This window comes from Gossypium hirsutum, chromosome D09, assembly GCF_007990345.1.
Source record: "Gossypium hirsutum isolate 1008001.06 chromosome D09, Gossypium_hirsutum_v2.1, whole genome shotgun sequence".
Classification (NCBI taxonomy): Eukaryota; Viridiplantae; Streptophyta; class Magnoliopsida; order Malvales; family Malvaceae; genus Gossypium; species Gossypium hirsutum.
The window spans coordinates 6,862,043-6,883,661 of record NC_053445.1 but is presented as its reverse complement, the minus strand read 5'-3'; the positions used below and the strand labels follow the sequence as shown (position 1 = coordinate 6,883,661).

The 21,619-nt window shown below is 31.8% G+C and overlaps 1 protein-coding gene and 1 long non-coding RNA gene across 2 annotated transcripts; one reads left to right on the top strand and one right to left on the bottom strand.

Moving 5' to 3' along the window:
• Positions 1–7,302: 7,302 nt before the first annotated feature.
• On the top strand, positions 7,303–9,403 carry LOC121221120 (uncharacterized). The gene is made up of 3 exons (XR_005918427.1): positions 7,303–7,864; positions 7,991–8,063; positions 9,230–9,403. It is a non-coding gene; the product is annotated as an uncharacterized lncRNA (long non-coding RNA).
• A 4,905-nt stretch (positions 9,404–14,308) lies between these two features.
• LOC107892334 (putative pentatricopeptide repeat-containing protein At3g01580) lies at positions 14,309–16,697 on the bottom strand. The gene has a single exon (XM_016817396.2). It carries the CDS (start codon positions 16,607–16,609, stop codon positions 14,522–14,524), a length of 2,088 nt encoding a protein of 695 aa, XP_016672885.2. The 5' UTR covers positions 16,610–16,697; the 3' UTR covers positions 14,309–14,521.
• Between the last annotated feature and the right edge of the window lie 4,922 nt (positions 16,698–21,619).

The window sequence follows — 21,619 nt, the reverse complement described above, 5'->3', positions numbered from 1 at the left end:
AAATTATGTTTTAATCATCCAACTTTTAAAAATTACATCATAGTCGTAAGGTTATTAAGTTGTTACATTTTGGTCACCCAACTTTTAAAATTATGTGAACGACAGAAAATATTTTGCGTAGAATCATCCAAACACTAGAAAATATCAGTTTTTTCAAACAATCAATCCATTTTTCAAAAATCATTTTTTGAAAGTTGTTTTCAATGAAACTAACTCAGCCTTAAAATAAGTATAGATATCGGGTTATATGATTTTTTAGGGTAAAAAATTGTGAACAATCACTAAATTTTAATTAAAATTACGTTTTGATCACCAAACTTTTAAAAATTACATAATAGTCATTAATGTTATCAATTTGTTACATTTTGATCACTCGTCTGTTAACTTATGTTACCTCTCAACAAAACAATGATATGCCATGTTAATTCAAAGTATTAATAACTAATTTGACTCCTTAGCTATAGCTAAAATATCATTTTGATGCATTTAGAATTTTTCTTAACAATAATTCCAAAAAAAAAATCAACAACAATCTAAAAATATTAAGTAAAAACTTAAAAATCACAATTCATTTTCTAAAATTATAAATTTTTTGAAATTATAATTATACAAAAAAACAGGTTTCAAAAAATCATAAAATTTCATAGAGAGGAATTATTGTGTAAAAAATTTTCAAAATTTTTCTCATACATATGATATACCATATTTTACTATTGGCAAAATAAGTCCTATAGGTCGATTTTAAAAAAAAAATTAGGGTTTTGGACCGGTTTTCAGTTTAATTAACGGTCAAATCCCAATGACTTTTTGAACGTTGCCGCCAACAATAAAGAAAATTCAAACTCTAACGATAACTTTTTTTCCCTATAAATACCCCTCAATTTTCATTTTTTTCATTCACATCCTTCTTTCAACTCTCTCCTTTTTAATAATTTTTGATATTTTTATTTAAAAATATTATTTTTTAATTATCTCGTTTTTATTCTTTTAAATTGATTTCTCACGAATGGTCGCCTCCCTAATCCGCTTTGACAACAAGCGTATTTTTGTCGCCCAATTAGTAATGGTAAGATCGAAATTTAAATATCGTTAATTTCAATAATATTAAATTTAATTGTTTTTATTATAATTATAATTTTTTTGTGTAAATAGGTGGATGATCGTGTTCTAGAGGGCTTCAATCATAATTTGAGAAAGCGTGCGATTCTTAGAATTTGTGGATACTTGCAAGCGGCTGGATTCTTATATGCGTCTAGCATGTTCGAGGGCTGTAAACTCGATTTGCAACTAAGCAGTGCATTGGTGGAAAGATGGAGGCCCGAAACACATACTTTCCACCTTTCATACGGCGAGTGTACAATCACACTCGAAGACGTAGCGCTACAACTCGATCTGCCAGTGGATGGGCCAGTCGCCACGGGATCTATGATTGTTTTAGACAAAGTGACCCTTTGTCGATCACTGTTTAAGAAGGTCCCGAACAAGTCCGAAAGTGGTCGAATATCAATGAACTAGTTGAAGGATAATTTCGACGAGCTCCCTGAAGACAGAACGGAGGAGGTGATACAACAATACGCCCTAGCATACATCATGAGGTTAGTCGAGGGCATTTTAATGCCCGACAAATCTCAAAATTTGGTGCATGTAAGGTGGCTACTACATTTACTAGACTTCAATGATTGCATGAAACTAAGTTGGGGATCTGCCGTATTGTCCACGTTATACCGAGAGATTTGTCGGGCCACGAACCCGAGGTCAGCATCAATCGGTAGTTGTCTGCTTCTACTATAGTCGTGGGTCTGATGGCAACTACCATTTTTACTTCCCAAGGTGACCAACCTATATATGTTCTTGTTGGTGATGAGGTAAACATCATTGATTAACAAATACGTAGTTTGTACAATAATTTTTATTATTATACGTTTTAACTAACATATCGCTTGGACAGGTGGAACCATGGGCTGAGTACGTGGGACTACCCGAGGTTTTAGAATATATTAAGTTGTTGTTAGATTAACGGTAGGAAGTTGAGATTAGTTACTTATTCTTTCAAACCTATACTAATTATGTAATTATTCATAAAAAAGAAATTCATAAATAACGATATTTACAATTTTTCTTATCAGTTTGAATGGATGTCGTACGCTGACACCGATGTCATATGTGCATCTCACCGGAAGTGTTGCGCAACCGGGAGATGTGAAATGCAAAGGTGCCGTTGATAGTATACGCGACGGTGGAAATGCACAAAACAGACTGGGTGTTGCAGTAGTTCGGATCGAGGCAACGAATTTCACCACCGCAAGACCTAAAGGATCTGCACAATATGGACCTGCGGGGGAAGAACAACATCGACTGGTCTGTGCAGCACAAAAAGCACATCAAGGTTTGGGATCGTAGGATGCAATCCATACCCGTTCGCGAACAATTTTTCTTAGTGGACATGACGACAGTTGATGATTACTTGGCATGGTTCAGAGCTGTAGTAAATTGCATCTGCTATCACCAAAGGAGAGGAATTGCCAAATTCGGGCGAAGAGGTCACATCGACCGCCACAACAAACTAGGAGGGGATGGGCTCATACAACGGGTTCATCATCCACTCCAACAGAAGATGTGTCGCCTATGGCTACGTAATATTCAGGTCACTTGCCTCCAAGTATTCCTATTCAATTGCCTAACCATGTGTTTTATTCATAAGCACCACCGCACTAAGGACCGTCGCCGCACATGGCCGATTCTTCTGTTCCCGTAGGTACATATTTCATTTCATTGACGTCTTTTGCATACTACACCCCTACATAGATGTTAATGCCAAACCCCATGTCAGGACAGTTACCGACGTGCCCACGGCCACTGATATAAGTACCTATGCAGCAGTAGATGTCGATGTCGATGCCCAGTACCTTTCCAACGTACCTGAGATTTGGGGCACCTTATGGTTTCATGCCTATAGTAACCCAAACACCATGTGTATCACTATTTTACAATGGTGGCTCATTGTCGCAACCGGTGGATAAGGGAGTGGCAGATACATGATGGCAGGTGGGGACGATGCAACAATCGACCACGGAAGAAGATGAAGACAATGTCGATCTCGAAGATATAGTCGCCAAGTGTCCGCGCTAGCTATGTACTCAGGCGATGACGATGACGATGACGATGAGGAAGTCTACAGGTCGGTACCTCCGAATACACCTCTAGTGGTATGGCTGGTTGCATGCAGAAATCCTCCATGCGACCGCCATCCACCACTTGTGGCACACATTCTCCCCGACGACACCATTGATTGTATTTTTTATTTTAATTTTGTTAATGTAAATATAGACATGTGATAAATAAAAAAACTGAGGTTATTTATTCAAACAACCACTTCTCATTATTATGGTTTATGTTTTATCGATAAATAACAAATGTCGAGTTTTGTTATCGACATATTGTTTTGAATATGATTTATTTTGGATTTACCTAGTATCGATACTTACAAAAGTATCAATACCGATTGACGTTTTATAGATTTCAAAATTGGCAGAATGCTCAAATCGTATCGATACTTAAATAAGTATCGATACTTTTTTATTTAGAATTGATACCCTTCGGGGAGATTTGAAACTTCGTATTTTTAAAACTATTTCTTACTCGAACTATTATTCTCTGAATGATTGTTGTAGACTAAATTGAACTAAAATTAAGAATTGTAAAACTTGACTCCTTGACGAAATGAGCTTTTTTAGCTTTTCTGAAAATTCAAAGTCTTACTAGGCCATTTTGGTGGCTAGTGTGACTTCCATGATTCGATCATAACGTTTGGACCGGGTTGGGAAGGTTACAAGCACTTTCTGAAGAGGATTAATGGTGAGTGTTGAGAGACAGCTTAGGCTTGTTCATACAACACCGCCAATTCCCCTCATTACAATTTTATGGTTTTTTAAAAAATAGATCATATAATTATAATTTCAAAAAAAAATTAGAATTTTAGAAAATATATTATGAATTTTAATTTTTTTATATTTTTAAAATTTTGTTAGAATTGTTGTTAAGAAAAACTCAAATAATATCAAAATGATATTTTAGCTTTAGTTCAGGTCCAAATTAGTTAGTAACCCTTTGAGTTAACATGTCACATTATCATTCCATTAAGGGATGACGGAAGTTAACGGACGAGTGACAAAGATATAACAATTTGATATTGTTATTGACTATACGCAACATTTGAAAATTGGGTAGTCAAGACATAAATTTAATAGGAATTTAGTAATTTATCATATAGTTTAACCTTTTTTATAATTTAAATTTTGAAAAAGAAAAGAAGGGATGAATTATTAAACTTGGTTTCTAGTCTTTGATGTGAAGATATAACAATCTTGATATGCCAATTAATTAATGCAATTTAATCATGTAATAATTATTTTTTATTACAATATTTATATCTATCCATAACTCCTTTCTAATCTTTAAATAGGAAGGTAAATGTGTTTTAGCGCACTCAAACTCATGTCCTCCTACACTGTCAACAATATTCATGTTAAGGCTAGACTTGTTCATGGGTCGAACTACCCGTCTAAGCCCGAAGGCCCGCCTGAGATTTGGGAGGGTTTGGGCAAACATATTAGGCTTGAAAAATAGGCTTGGGCAAAAGAATAGGCTCATTTAAAATATGGGTCAGGCTCAAGCTTGAGCATTTAAGTCCCAACCCAGTCCGTTTTCAAGTTTGTAATGTCTATATTATGTAATTTATAACATAAAAATTAAATCTATAGTAATATTTAATATTATTATAATGTAAACATTAAAAAATTAAGATGAGTATATATAAAACTACAATAAATAAAATGTATAATATAACACCCCATACTCGACCCGATCGCCGAATCTGAACTACAGGGTGCTATGCTTCATATCCGAATTTTAACTAACACATTTTTTATTACACTCTGCAATTTATAACCACTTAATACAAATATTATCTAATACAATTAGCTAATTGACTTCACAATATCCATGAATTTTTTTCAAATATATAAATTTAATTTAAGATACAAAAATTCCACAAAGTTACTTTAACATATTGAATATTCATTTAGTATTGACATTTATCTTCTAACCATGTTCAAGTACATATTCGACTATGACCCTGAGGCTCCGCCTCTAAGTAGCCCCCTATATGCATATTACAACTGAGGAGCAAGTTTGCCTAAGCATGACAGATTCTAGACTAGTCCCTCATTGAGTCCTCGAAATTTCTTTTTACTTACAATACATAATAACACATACGTAAGTTCAAATTGAACTTAGTGAGTTATCCATACCTCGTATCCTCACAAAACTTGTATTTGCATGGACTTTATGGTTTTTGAATTTATGTTAACTTTATCAGTACTAGGACAGTTTGTCAATATCACTAATGCAAACTTCTCACCATACATATCGGAGCATCCACCAAGTTAACATATTATCTTCTATGACACGGACTTCCTCTTCCTCACTTCTCTTTATGAAACCCCTTGTAGATTATTTTAAGTGATTGTATAACTAAAATCATATAACCAACTCGTCATTGGCACAACCATGAAATACCTTCTCTAACCACTATATGGTGGATTAGTGCATGACGATTAAATCTTGCGGACACTCTTTTGACGAACAACTTCTGCGGCTTCCACTTGAAAGATAAACCATTCTTCTTAGAATGCAATATATATACATAAGGATACTGACTTACGGATTTATATAGGTAGATATAGATTTATAGGAAAATATCTTCATATAGAAATGGATTCCAATATGCGAGTAGTTCTACGAACATTCATAAGATGAAATTCTATGTCTAGCTTCGACACTAAGTTTAGAGAACAAATTTGGCAGACTGTAATAACTTGCATCTGTATCGTAATAACAAATAACCCATACATAGTGCCTTACTCATAGAAACATATTACATGTAGGCGGATTCATAAGAACGGATCATTTATTTGTAGATTCATACTTGTAAGATAGACCTAACAGACTCCCACTTGCAAAATTGTACATTTTTAATATGGTCCTAATGGATTGTCATATCTTTTATATGACTCACATTTACAGATAACTCGTACCTTGGATTCGCGCATAGTAACAGATTACAAGTAAACGAACTTGTTCTTGGTGGACTTATAAAAGCGAATCTAATATTTGCAGAAACATAGATACAAACATATACATGGATTCACATATACGACCTATATCACGAACCTCCACTGGATTATGCCATTTAGGCGAGTCTGGCGAACCTCCCTAGATCATGCCATGGCCCTGGTCTTGCATTTCATATATACGACTTAAAGCCTTAGACTCCCTAGAGTCTCATACTACCCTTAAAGGGTTTTCATATACTAATTTTAAAAGACTTTCATACAGTGGTGCACATCATTCTCCATACAGTCCTCCCGAACCTCCACAAACCCTCCTTGTTAATTTGAACACATAAGTGTTCCCTAAAAAGGTCGAGGTCATTCACCATTCTCGATTTGCATTCACATGCCATACCAGTGGCAAAACTTATAACATGTTATATTCTCTTTCTCCGCTACTTCTTTCATCATGCCTACACTTCGACAAACCTCTACAACTCCACATATCATTTATACACATTCATTTCATACACAAGCAATCAACCAATACTACTATTCATGCATGACACACATTACGCCAAGCATTTCATCTACTCAACATTGTTAAACACACACGATACTAAAAATAAATGAACAACCATTTAATACCTGAGTTTTGAAACTCACCTGGAAGTTGATGCCAAATCCATCTACTTAGCTTTTCCCTTGCTACTAGAGCCTCCATAGTCAATAAAGCATAACAACCATTTCAAAATTCCAAGAAAGACAATTCACCACCATAAGAACCATAATTTCTTTGCATGTAGAGGCCACTTAAATGATTATCTGCAACCTTACCCAATACAGAACAAAATCGATGGATTAACTGAAATCCTTAACTTTCTCCATTTTTCTTAAATCCATGAATACAGAAAGGTTACATAACAACCCAAATTTTAGATTAATAAGAATGAAAAATTATTTTAATAATAATGAAATAGCCTAGTGGTTAATTGATAAATGGAAAAGCATGAAAATTAGATTAAGGTCCCAAGTTCAAATCCCTTCCCTTGTAAAATAATTAAATTTTACAAAATCACTTCTGTTTTTTTAAGTGTGTGTTGTCCATGCCTAATTAAACCAAGGTATAAATATTATTTAAAAAAAATTATCAGTCTTTAATCATATTTTCTCCACTCTAGTCGTCCCTCCCTTCTCCTCTTCTTCTCTCTTTTTAATTTTCTTCTTTCTTTCTTCCTTGTTGCCGTCGCCTAAACCTTTACACCACCATCTCTTTTTCTTTTCTTTTTCCACAAGATCTTGCACCATACTCTCCTTAAATTTCCAGCCTCAAATCTAAAACTTTGGACCTCTAAGAACGATTCTCATTGTTGCCAAAAACATCCATTGCCGCCCCTTTCACTTAACTTGTGTAAGTTTTTTTTTCAATTTCTTGATGAATCTTGTAAGTAAAATGCTCAAACTCCCATATCTGGAATTTGGACGATTTTTAAAGATTTAAAGGGTATTTTTCCAACCTTCCAAGATTTTTTTAAATGTGCTTTTAAATCAGCCCCAAATTGGCCACCGTTGGTGGTGGTGCGCGCACTTAAGGGCTCCAGAAAAGGGGTTGTTGTTTCTTTCTTCTTCTTTTTTTTTATTTCTAGCAACATCTTGGATTCTTAAACCCTTCCTAATCAGTCTTTAACCATGTGCAATTAGGAAAAAAATCAATCTTGATCAATCGGTGACTTAAATATGACAACTCGAGAAGCGTAAGTGTGGTTGATTATGGACTAGTGTGTAGTTTCAGTTTAGATGTTGGGGAAATTGTTAATTGATCAAATTAAAGATTTTATTCATGGATTAGCTACTAATTTTTTAGTATTTAAATGTTTTAGGTGACGACTTAAACGCCTCAAATCAACGGTGAAGCCATTAAACGTTCGCGCGTACGATTTGCATCAAATCAATGTAAGAAACCTAACTAATTTGGATCTAAAAAATTGTTATAATTGTGATGATTGGATTGAACCCATAAGTGGGTGATTGAGGTTCTTTCAAGAGGTATATTAATTGAGTTAATAATGATTTTTAATTTATGTTTGTTTTAAAGTTTATTAGATAAATTGCGAGATTCGCAAGTGTGCTACAGTAGAGCGTAATTAAGGTGTGGGTTCTAAATCGTTGACTTGAATGTTTTAATATTATTTTCGAATGATATAAGGGATGACTAAGCTTGTTGGTCAGGCTTGGATAAGTGGCTAAGTAATTAATTTGAAAATGGTCGAACCATGTACGTTTCGAGCTCTAATTGTTTGGCATGTTAGTAAAAATGTGAGAATGACAAAATAATTGTGTGATTGATATTGTTGTGAATGATTAGTTGATATGATGTATGTTGATTGTATGTGTAGCATGATTCTGAATGAGAATGTGGCTTACGCATGATATATTTGTATGAATGATTTTGCTATGAAATACTTGAAATACCGCTATACATGCACTCGAAAAATAATGGTAAGTTATATGAGATTGTGACACATTGAATGACACCATCTTAATGGTGAATTGAAAGTTGGATAAATGACCCTATTTACTGAAAGTATTAGATAATATGAGGGCATGTTGATCATGCCAAAGAAATGTGAAAGTATTGAATTCATGACTATAAATGAGAACGTATGACATCTTTCATGTGCATTGGGGTGAAATTTTTATTGAGGTTGACGGAGGATTTCTATGGAGATTTGGCGGCATATTAAGTCTGCATTTATTCGTAGTCAGTGTACTGTATCGGAGATTTGAGGAGATTTGGTGATTTTATCACATTTATTGGTTAAATGACAGATTTTCTGCAATTATATTCATTTAGTGATTTTACCATATTGAGCTTTGCTCGCATTCGTTGGAGTTTGGTAGATGGGTTCTGGGAACTCGTGGTGTGTAGCAGATAGTTTGGGTAGGAAATTCATTTTTGCATTATGACTGGATCACGACTCATTAAAATGTTATTATTGTTGCTTGATTGTGATATATGGTTCTTGGTGTAAATGTTATTATTAAATGTGTACTAAATGCCATGTTGTATAGACTTACACTGAGCTAGTTAGCTCACCGTATTTCCTCAAACTTCTTAGGTAATGAACAAAACTAGGATCGGACTTGGCATGTGGACGTACGATGGACTTCGAACTTTGGACTTTTTTTATCATTTATTAATTTTTATTTAAAGTTCCCTAAATTTATTTGGTTTTTGGACTGTAAAGTTATCTGAACGATGGTTCGGGACTTGTTTTCTGTTTTGGAGATTTTTCATGCATGCATAGTTTCGTACATGAGATTGATTTATTATTATATACTTAAATTGGATTAAGCATGTTACTTGGCTTAATTAATAATTTAGTTTTTAATCGATTTTCTATTTCCACTACAATCAAGATAAACAAAGTTATTTTTCAAAAACAAGGACGGGCAAAGAGATTTTCTAAAACCACACCAATACTACTAACTTGACTTAATAAACGTTGGACTAATTAATGAATGCTTTTCCAAATTAACAAAGGCAGTTTTATTAAAAGCGGGTGTTTGTAAGGTTTTTAACCAGTGATAGAGTAGTCTTGTTGTTTTGGGTGTCTAATGTGACCTTCACGATTTGGTCATAACGTATAGGCTGAGTTTGGGATGTTACAGATTAAGAAGCTTACCAGCTTGATAAATTCTCAGTTACTTATGCATAAAATTTAGCTTCTTTCCTCCATGCAAACCGTTTTTTAATCTTTCTCTCTTACAATCGGACTAGTGAAGAAGATAAAGAAAGAACAGAAAAATGAAAGAATAACACCGGAGAATAATATCTCTCTCTTATATAATGCTCTCGCACTTCCTTCACTAATATCAATTCAATAGCCAAGCGTACATATCCCTAATCATCATGTCTCTCACTAAGAAATTTCTAGTTCAAACATAACGGAACTAAAAGTTGAAATCCAACCTTTTATTATCCAGGCCACCAATTACTCTTATCTACGTTGGAGCCCGCCCAAATAGAAAAGTTTTCAATTTAATACCTAAAGTCACTATTACAACTTAAGCTTTGACTTTTCCATGTGTGACATATAAAATTACTAATATTAAATTAAAACAAATACAAATATTTACAATTTTAAAAAATAATATATGTGGGTCTAAAATGAGGTCGAGTTAGCTATTTAAAAATATGAGTGGGCTTGGTTCAAATTTTGGACCCGTAATTCAATTTGAGTCAGGCTTGGGCAAAAATAAAATGTGTTAATATCATGCTTAGACTCGATCTGAACCCGACCCGACCCATGAACACCTCTATGTTAAGATGAGTAAAGATCTATAGCATTTTGTATTAATAGAAATTAAAGTAAACATAGCTTGAATTTAAATTATAACCATTTCGATTGACTACTCAAATAATTGAAACTCGCGAAATATTGACAAATTTTAAATTTATCGAAATTTATTAACTTAATTTAATTAAAAATTTGAAATTATTTAAATTGAAATAATTAAAATATTAAACTCAAAACTTCAAACTTGAGATGAAGGAATTTTTTAAAGATCCAAAATAAACCAATCCAAATCCTGCATTTCACTTGTGAAATTGTCATCCCATGAAACATGGTTGATTGAATCTACATCTTCATCCTTTGGATTACAAAATATTCTTAATTGTATATACCATTGTAAAAGAAAAAGATTGAGGTTAGCTTAATTGTTTCATATATAAAATTACTTTTCCTTATGCCTCAGGCTGATGTATCCCTTCAACAATTTCCGCAAACAACAAAATTCTAAAAATAAATTTATTTATTTATTTAGGAAAAAATAATGAAAAAAAATTTAAGAGGCGATTTAAGTAAAAAAAACAATTTAAAAAAATATTTTTACCTAATTTTAATATATATTTTAAAAAAATTATTTTATTAAAAATATTTAGAATATTTTACAAATTTAATGATATGCATATTGAATATGTTCTATATTATTTATCTTTAATATTATTAATTTTCTTTTATAATTATATTTTTTATTTGTAAAATTTCAAAAACCCTAGTTTTTTAAAATAACTATTTATTCAAATTAAGCAATTTACTGACCTTCTGAATTTATGAATTCCAAAATACTAACATTTTAAAAATGTCTAAAATTCACTAACATGAATATTATTGTCAATATAAAAGGACTTGAGTTTGAGTGAACCGAAATATATTATTTTCTTATTTAGGGTTGAAAAGTTCTAGGTATTGTCGGCATGAACATGGTAAGGCATTGCCGGCATAACATAGAACAACGATTACAATTTCCCAAAACTTGTTTGAATTCTTTTACACTTGTTAAACGACAAGGAATTTTTGTCAATAAATTACTAAGTCCATTTCCTGATTGATTGTTTGTATTTTTCTCCCTTAAAATTCAATATTTAGGCTGTTGTTATCAAAAATATTATCTTCAAGATATTATTATTTTATTCATTATTAATCAATAAAATAATTCACAAATAGATTGAGATGACACAAATAGTAAAATAATAATAATAAAAAAACCATATTAGATGGTAGACCTGATCATAAGTTGGACTATTCATTTAGGCTCGAAGAGGTACTTAAAAAGTGGGAGGGTTTGAGCAAAAATATAAACTTGAAAAATGAGTTTGGATAAAAAACAAGGTTCGTTTTTTAAAATGGATTGGACTTCGGGTAGGTTTTTTTGGCCTGGCCGAATCAGTTGCTTTGTTGTTGTTTCATTGTCGTTCCGCTGTTGTTTTGTTAGCATTTCTGTTATATTGTTACTATTTTGTTGTTATTGTTTGGATATTGTATAACTCTTGTTTTATTATTAGTTTTGTTACTATTTTAAAGGCATTTGTTTGCTAAGTTATAATTATCTTAGTGTTATTTAAGTATAAAGACTTTTTTAATGTATTTTCGATTTGTTGGTAAACGTTTATTTTAATGTTTTTTGTGTATTTGATGTATTATATTTAAAAATTTTATTTTTATATAAAAAATAATCTTAAAAAATTAATGTTGATCGGGTTGGGCTCTGATTTAGCATTTTTTTTAATCTGAATCGGGCTTAGACTAAATTTTAGGCTCATTTTTCGCGTTGGACTCAAGTTTAAAAACGGACCTAGAATTTTACATTAATCCGATTCGATCCATGATCAAGTATATTTTTTTACTTCACTATAGTCAACAATAAAATAATCACTTATATATGTTGATTGTTCATGACTAAATGATTTTATATATATCTAGAGTGACATTTCTCACCACAATCTCATCATAAATTCTGATTATATCTGCTTTTCACAATGTCTAGAATTACCCATAGTCCCTCCTCAACTCATAATTAGGAGGATAATGCGTTTCAGCGCATTTGACAACAATACATATACCAATTTTCATAATTAAATATGAGGTGGAAAGAGAGATTAACTATGCAATTCAACTGATTAATCTAATCAATTTGACTAAAACTGGAATCCCAAAAAAGTAAATTACCAAGGCGTCAAGCAGTTATTGGGAGTGAATAGGAGTTTCAAGTCTTGCGGCGACATGTAAATTATTAAATTATGTTGGGATATAAATTTCTACAACTTGTACCATTTTCTTCTACAATTTAGTCATTTAATATACTCAACCCATTTGACATTAACCTAAATTAATTTAATAAAATTCAACATATGACTATGGTTATTAAAAATTCTTGAAATTGTTATAATATCTACATCTCTTCTCAAGGCTTTATTTAGAGTTGGTAAATAATATTTATTTGGGGGTCTTATTTAAAGTGCATTACTAAATTAGTTGCCCCTAAATACACCAAAATTATTTTGTTTTAGTCAATTTTGTTGATCATTTAATCAACCTCTGACTTTATGTTTAATTATTAAAATAACCAATGCTTATCTTGATTAGACTTTGAAAATTATTTTATGAAGCCATAGTTGAGGTTGAACCCACAGACACTAAGTTCAATTTAATTATGATGGATCAAATATATAGACCAAAGTAACCTAAAGGGATTAAACAAAATTTACATTTTCCCATTCCTAGTTCTATGTATATTTGCTAGGATATTTATGTGATATTTAAGAGGGTGTGGATAAAAATATTAAACTTAAAACATAGTTTGGGTAAAATTTAAATTAGACCCATGTAATGGGTTAAGCTCGAACTCAACGTATTATGTAATTTTTGTTATATGAGAATTAGACATGTTACACTATAATGAAAATATTAAAAATGTTAAATTGTTTATATTTAAAATTTTAAAATATATATAATGGTATTAAAATAAATGTATGCATATAAATACTAAATAATATGAATGAACTTGTGTTTTCGAATTGGATAGAATTTAAACAAGTATAAATTGTACTAATACCATACTTAACCCAAAGCCAATATGACATGTCCAATAATCATTTCTAACCTAAAATTCAAAATCAAGTCGAGAATCGAGATATGATAAAATAATATAAAAATATATATATTTAGGAAAATAAATTAATACTTGTGAATCATGCTTATAATTAAATATATATTTTTTTTAGATATAATGCATTCTAATGCTATGATAGTAATTTATTTGCTTATAGGTTCCATCTTCGTGTGTTTCAAAGCTAATGAAATGGTCTTCTAAATTTTCTTCAATATCTCAACACATCATGTCTAACATTTTTCCTATTAGTTTTTCTTTAATTATTCTTTCATATCCTTTACTTCACACACTAAAAATCCATTAACTTTAAAAAAAAAAATAAAAGTATAATGACATAATTGCCCTTCGACTTAAAAAAGAAGAAGGTAATTTTAGCTCTTAGTTTACTTTTTTGTCTTTTTTAACTTTTACACTTACATTTTTTAATTTTGCTGACGTTGCATAAACGTGGATTTTCACGTAGATGACATATCAACATTTAATTAATTTTTTAAAATTTAAAAAATTCAGAAAAATTATAAAAACTATTTTTAAAAATTAAAATTATTAAAAATTAAAAAAAATAATTAAATGTTTATGTGTTATCTACGTGACAATCTTTGTCAATATCACGTCAGCAAAGTTAACAAATGTTTAAGATAGTAACTTATATCTCCACAAGCTACTAATTTTTACATCCTGTTCTTTGGACAAAAGCTACCATGGCTGGAAGATCTCTTTATCTTCCTGTTCTTACAATGTTGTTTGTGAGCTACCGATCAAGCCGATATCGGGATGGTGGATGATTTTCAATGAAATCTAGAATTCACTTGCAACAACAATATGCCTGAAGATCTATTTATGTTACTTCATGTTCTTACAATGTCGTTGCTGATAGAGCTACTGATCAAGCCGATATCAGAACGAACTATGATTCGGGTTATCTTAAAATTTGATAGAGCTCAAGACACTCCTTAAATATGTTGTAGTTGCAGTTTCAAAATTACCTCCAATTGTCCTACAAGTTCATAGATCTTCTCACATTCAGGATGAAGTTTATCATCAGCAACAAAGCTATGAACTTCGTTTCGTATCTCAATCATGCTTTGACCAATCATCTTCTTTAAGCCCTTCTCTTTTATTAAACTTCTAATTTTTGCCAAATTACCCCATTTTCCATCAACACCGTACATATTGGACAACAAAATATAATAACCTGCATGATTAGAATCTAAACAGAGGAGATTCTTTGCTGCTACTTCACCTATCTCAACGTTGTGATGAATCCGACATGCAGCAAGTAAGGCACCCCAAACATGAGGCTCAACTGGAACTGGCATTCGGTTGATTATGTCCATGGCTTTTTCTAACTCTCCGGTACGGCCAAGGAGATCCACAACTATGCCATAATGCTCTGAACCAGGATGCAGTCCATAATTGTTTACCATCATATGGAATATTTCAATCCCCTGCAAAAGCAAACCTGCGTGGCTACAGGCAGATAAAATAGAGACGAATGTTACATCGTTCGGCCTAGCTGCTGAACTCTTGACCATCCTGTGAAATAACTTTAACGCTTCTTCGCCTCTTCCGTGGATTCCGAAGCCAGCAATCATTGCACTCCATAGAACAACATCCTTGTCTATGATTCCTTCAAACACTTTTATTGCATAATCCAAGCTACCACATTTCGAATACAACTCTATGAGAGAAGCCCCGATGAAAGCATTATTATCGAAGCCGCTGCTAGTGACATAACCGTGAAGGCATTCGGCTTGGTGAAGAATACCTAACTCTGAAGAAGAAGCAAGAATCTTTACCATAGAAACAGCATCAGGTTGGATTCCACTACAAAGCATATCTTTGAAGATCCCGATAGATTTATTAGCCATCCCGTTTAGAGCATACCCGCTTAACAAAGCAACCCAAGCGACTACGTCTTTCCCAGGCATTTTCCTAAAGACATTAACTGCTTCATCAGGTGACAAACATTTCATGTACATATCGATCAGAGCAGTTGAAACCGAGACTTCTAGCTCAAAACCTCTCTTAGTTGCAAGTTCATGGATCCTCCGACCCTCATCTAAATCGCAAGCAACCGCACAGGCTTGTAGTGCACTAACAACAGTAACTGCATTAGGTCGACATCCCTTGTTGATCATTTCATTGAAAAGATTCAATGATTCAACTGAGGCACCATTACGAGAATAGCAACCAATCATTGAGCTCCATGTTACAACATCTTTCACTTCTATCATCCTAAACAAAATTTCTGCTACTTTTACAATACCTGTCTTTGCATACATATTCAACAATGCGTTAACCAAAGATAATTCACTTTCAAACCCTCTCCTAACAACAAAACCATGTACACTCCTGCCAAGCTTGAGATTCATCAACTTTGCGCAGGCAGAAACTAAACTAACAAGTGTTACGCGATCTGGATCAACACCCTCCTCCAGTACCATTCTTGAGAAAAAAGCTATAGCCTTCTCAAAATATCCATTCTGCTCATATCCACTCACCATTGAAGTCCACAAAACAACATCAGGTTTCTCAAACTCATTAAAAACTTTGGAAGCATCACTCATTTCACCACATTTCGAGTAAAACTCAATTGAAGCAGAACCCACGAACAAATCCAATCTTATCTTTTCATGTTTCCACAAAAAACCATGCAAAATTTTACCATGTTTAAGCAACTGCAGCTCTGCACAAGCCTTTAAAACTGTAGACAGAGTATAATTATCAGGCACATTTTCCTCCCCCTTTTCATCGGATATCATGTTTTTGAATAAAACCCAAGTCTTTTTCCATTGCTTACGTTTAGAATAAGCTCTAAGAATTGAATTCCACAGATAGACAGTTCTTTGAGGCATTTCATCGAACAGTTTTTGAACTTGTTCAATGGAACTAAAGTTTGAGTACAAAGAGGTGAGCTTTGTGGCGAGGAAACTGTCATGGGAAAACCCAGTTTTGAGAATTTGTGAATGTAATTTTGCTGTTGATTTTCCATCGTTACATGCTTTGCATAAATTGATCAAAAATTCCCTCCCTTTCATATACAAAACGACGGAATCCCAATTTACTGGAAAAATAAAATAAAATTCACAAGCTTTTTCACCAAATGAAACAGATCCAGGTTCAGAGTTTTGGGTTTTCATTAACTGCAAAACAATGGTTTGCCTTTTACGCTGCTCTATTATCTGGGCTCGGGATCCTCATCATTTTGGTCATGGGCTTTTATTTTTTTTAAGTTATAGCAGGCCCTGCCATTTCTTTTTAAGTTCAAATACAAGGTTGTACATATTTTGCACCATCTGTTTGCAATGATTTGGTATTCCTGATTGAGTCATAATTCGGTTGACATTGATATTATTGTTTATGTAGGAAAATATGGATTTAAGTGCGCTGAAATGCAATTATCCTTTTGTTAAAGGGTTGGGAGAGACTATAAGTAGTTTTAATTTTTTTGTATCAAAACAAAGAAACTTTAAGATATTTTCACAATTGAATTAGATAATGATGAAACTTTTATTTCCTTATTTATATTAAATTGAGTTTTGAAGTGAATAAAAATAGATTAGGTAATAAAAAATAAAATTAATCTAATTTTTTAATAGAAAATCTACATAAATATATTAAAAAATAAATTCTACTTTTATATTTTCTTTTTGGTGATAAAAATAAAAAACCTAAAGTTACATCATATTAAATTGAGCAAAAGCACCACTATTTTTGTCTTGCTATAGTACCCCCAAAACTTCATTGGGTGCGTTTTCAAAAATCTGTAGACTTGCCCTCCACGCTAAACTCAGTTTGGCTAGGCAATCAGCAACAAGATTATTTTCCTTGGGGACATACCGGATGCACCACTAACCTTCAATTTTCAGAATTCATTGAATCGTTCTAAGAAGTGCGATTCACAAATTCGCCATCATGTTATCTTGTAAGGCTTTGACCACATCTATATTATCAGTTTGAATCGTGGCCTTTTTGAAGCCTTTGCTAAGCAACACAAGAAGACCATCTAAATGCCCCATAGTTCAACCTAAAAAACCGTACATTTCCCCAAATAATGATTAAACTTCAAGATCCAATTCCCTTACTAATCCCGCACCACACCACCAGCAGAAGCACTCCCATTCTCCCTTGCCACTGCACCTTTAGTGAATAAATGTGTCCATTATCCTGTCAATGTCCCTCAAGGACCATAAGGTAAATTGATATGTTGAAACATCTTATAACTTGACTCATACCGCCTCGCCCAACTAAAAGAGACTTTTACAACCTCAAGAGTCATCCAAGATACCCCTTGGAAAAAAAACATATTCCTATTTTTTCAGAGTCGCCAAGCAATGATTCCAAGGAGGCAAGACCAAATTACTCCCCTACCAGTCAACCTCTCATGGCAAGAAAGATTATACATGAACCAATCATAGAGATTTCTAGAGAAGAACCTACACTATTGATCACTTGGGACAACCTGCGTCCAAACTTCCTTAGCTGCGAAACAATCCCGAAGTACATGAATAATATTCTCAACTTTATGACCACAGACCGGACAAGAGCTATTATAACCAATTCCTCATTTAGCTTGCTCTGCGTTAGTAAGAAGCCTTTGCTTAAATGCTAACCAGAGAAAAAGTCTAACTCTTTGCAGTCCCTGTCTACTTTTATATTTTATATATTAGTGAATGACATTTTATTATGACAGTAAATCAATTAACATAAATTAAAAAAAGCATAAAATAAAATAACTAGAATAAAAATACAATAAGTAGGTAATAAGTTAAAAATTACATTTATAATTTTTTGGTAAGTATTTAAATAAGAAAAAAGAGACATGTTGCTATATTTCACTAAGTAAATATATTTTAGTTCAAACATAATTATTATCAAATTACTAAATAATAATGATTAAGGAAATTGCATTATCTTTTATAATAACAGTAATTTAAAAGATTGTGTTTTGACTAAAATTAATATATAAATGATTTATTTAAAAATAATTATTAAATTATCATAATTTAAAAGGGATCAATAGTGCTATTAATAAAAATTTAATACAGGAATTATTTAAAATGATAAATAAATTAATAGTTTTAATTAAAAATATTACACAAACATTATATGTGTGAATTAATAAAAATTAAATCATCAAATTAAAAAACGGACCCATATTACTTTAATAATGCAAATTGCTTATGTGTGACTTTGCTAACACTGCCACTTTTCTCACTCCAAACTCATTAGCAATTATATGTTTCCTAATTTGCTTAAATACTTTTATATATATATATATATATATATATATATATTTGGGTTTTTTTTATTTCATCAATTTTAATTTTTATACTTTCCGATTCATTAATTTTAATTCTTTTATTTTTCTAATTTTAAATTTCAGTCTTAATTTGAATAGTAATAATTAAATACGATTAGTTAAATTTTGCTATTAATTTTGTACTATGCATGAAATTATAGATTTAGTATATATTTTCTAATAAAATCATTTTTAATCTCTATATTTTTCGAATCTCAAAATTTCAATCTTGATGCAAACGGCAACAGTTAAATGCATTAATTGACTTTTTTATGAGTAATATGTGAAAATAACAAACTGACATGACATTTTACATAACAATATGTTTGCTGCATCAAATTTTGAAAGTAGAAAAATTTAATGAATTTTAACAACTACCATTTAATTAGGCCTACAATTTTAAATTTTAAAAGATATGAGGACTAAAAATGACCAAATTAAAATATAAGAACTAAATCTGTAAGTTACCCATAATATAAAATTAATAACTAAATTTAACCAATTTTTTGAAGTGAATGTGTGGCGAAATAAGGCAATTGCACTAAAAGCCTCTTCCTTCGCTCCTCCCGCTCAACTTTTAACATTATTACTAGTATAGTTTGTAACACCCTATTGCTGACCTGATCGCCAGGTTTGTGCAACAAGGTGTCACATTTGTTGCTGGAGCAATGACTGAAAATTACACCGTAAATAAATCATTCAAACATTCAAATGGGTCATAAACACATTCACAATATGTCATGCAATTAAATCCGAGCTTTAATCGAGCTTACGAAAGCTCTTTTGTTGGCCTGAGTGTGAAAAAATACCAAATTATAAAGTTTTCAAAAATTTTAATCAAGTATCAATACCCTAGACAAGTACCGATACCAATTTGAGCTTCGTTATTGGAAATTTGAGTAAACATCAGTAGACTCGATACATCCCATAAAGCTTCAATACCTTTTTCAAAGTATCGATACTTTAACTCTAGTAACGATACCATTTTAAGGTTCGATGTCTCAAGAATTTAAGAAAAATCACTAAAGTATCGGTACCCTTCCCAAGGTATCGATAGTTCATAAATAAGGTTCAAAATTCTGCACTTGATACTTATTTCATGTCAATCCTTTCACCAAACCATACCAAAAAAAACACAAAGATATGTTCAAGTCATACTTAAACAACAATTCACATATTTACAACCAATCTTAACAATTCAATCATCCATTAACTTATCATTTTCACTTATCAAAATCATCAATCAAACATTAACTACATATTGCATGTTCATACCAATCCATATCCCTAAGTACCATTTCACATACCTGTATACCATCCAAACATCTCCAAAACATGCCAACATCAACAAAGCATTAACCATTATTACCACATTTTCTGTAACAACCCGATTTTAGGCCTAGTCAGAACAGTGGTTTCGAGACCACAAATTCGACGAGTAAAAATTTATTTTTATTATATTTTTATGGTCTAAAATTTCACGAAATTATTTCGTGAAAAATTCGTTCAAAAATTTCGATGTTTGGGCACTCAATTTAGCCAAAAGGACTAAATTGTAAAAAGTGAAAAAGTTGAGTTCTACATGTTAGAAGTGTCCAATTGTTATGAAATTTTAAATTTGAGGTCCTTAAATAGTAATTAGACCATTGGTTGACTTTTTGGACAAAAATGGACAAGAGATAAGTGAAATATGAAAATTTTAAGTTGAGGGCATTTTGGTCATTTAGTAATTAAAAGAATTAAAAAGGCCAAAATAGCCAAAAATTTGTCCATCTTCAACCTCATGGCCGAAATTAGCAAGGGGGAAGCCATGTTTATGGTTTTCAAGCTTCCAAGCTCGATTGTAAGTCTGTTTTAACCCCGTTTTTAATGTTCTTTACGTTTTTGGAGTCTCGGTAACTTGATTTAGCTTATTCTAGCAATAATTTAACCTAGGGTTTATATTTGGAAAAATACCCATAGGTGAAATGTGTTTATTTTGATGTTTTATGGTAGAATATGAACTTATAAATTATGTTAAACAACTTTTACTAAGCGATTTTAAGTGAAAACGAGTAAAATGACATAATCGGTAAAAATACCTAATGTTCATAAGTAAGTGTTAGAGTGGGAATTTGATGTTTCCATAGAAGGGAAAAATGTTCAGCATGTCATAAAACATAAGAATAAGAGATGAAGTTTAATTTCCGAGCTTTGGGGCAAAAGTGTAAATATGCAAAAGTTTAGGGGCAAAATCATAATTTTGCCAAAGTTCGATTTTGTAAAATAAAAGAAACAGAACAAGAAAAAGAGTTATATATTTTGAGATATTTGAATTTTAGTGAGACAGAGATGGATTGATTTTGGAATCCACTGTTCTGATTTTGTAAAATCATTAAAAAAAATTTAAAAATAATTATGAGTTAAAATTTATATTATTAGAATCATTGATGAGTTTATTTTCAAGAGAAACAAACGAGAACACCATTTGAATCCTGTACAATGAGATAATTTATTTTTAGTGAAGAGTGGTCAGAACTGTCAGACTGCGTAACAGGGTAAACTTTAAAGAATAAACTGTACTATTTGGCCAAACCAAAAATTCTGAAAATTTTATGGTAAGAATATATGTGAGTCTAGTTTTAGGGAAAATTAACGGTTCTTAATTTTAAGTTATGTAGCTCAAGATAAAAATAATTTAGTAATACTGACTCGGATAGAAAGCTTTGAATATACATAAGGGTGAATAAAGAAACTATAGAAAATG

What these genes read in the sequence shown, in the direction of transcription:
- LOC107892334 (XM_016817396.2), bottom strand. Translation starts at nt 16,609, where the DNA reads ATGAAAGGGAGGGAATTTTTGATCAATTTATGCAAAGCATGTAACGAT.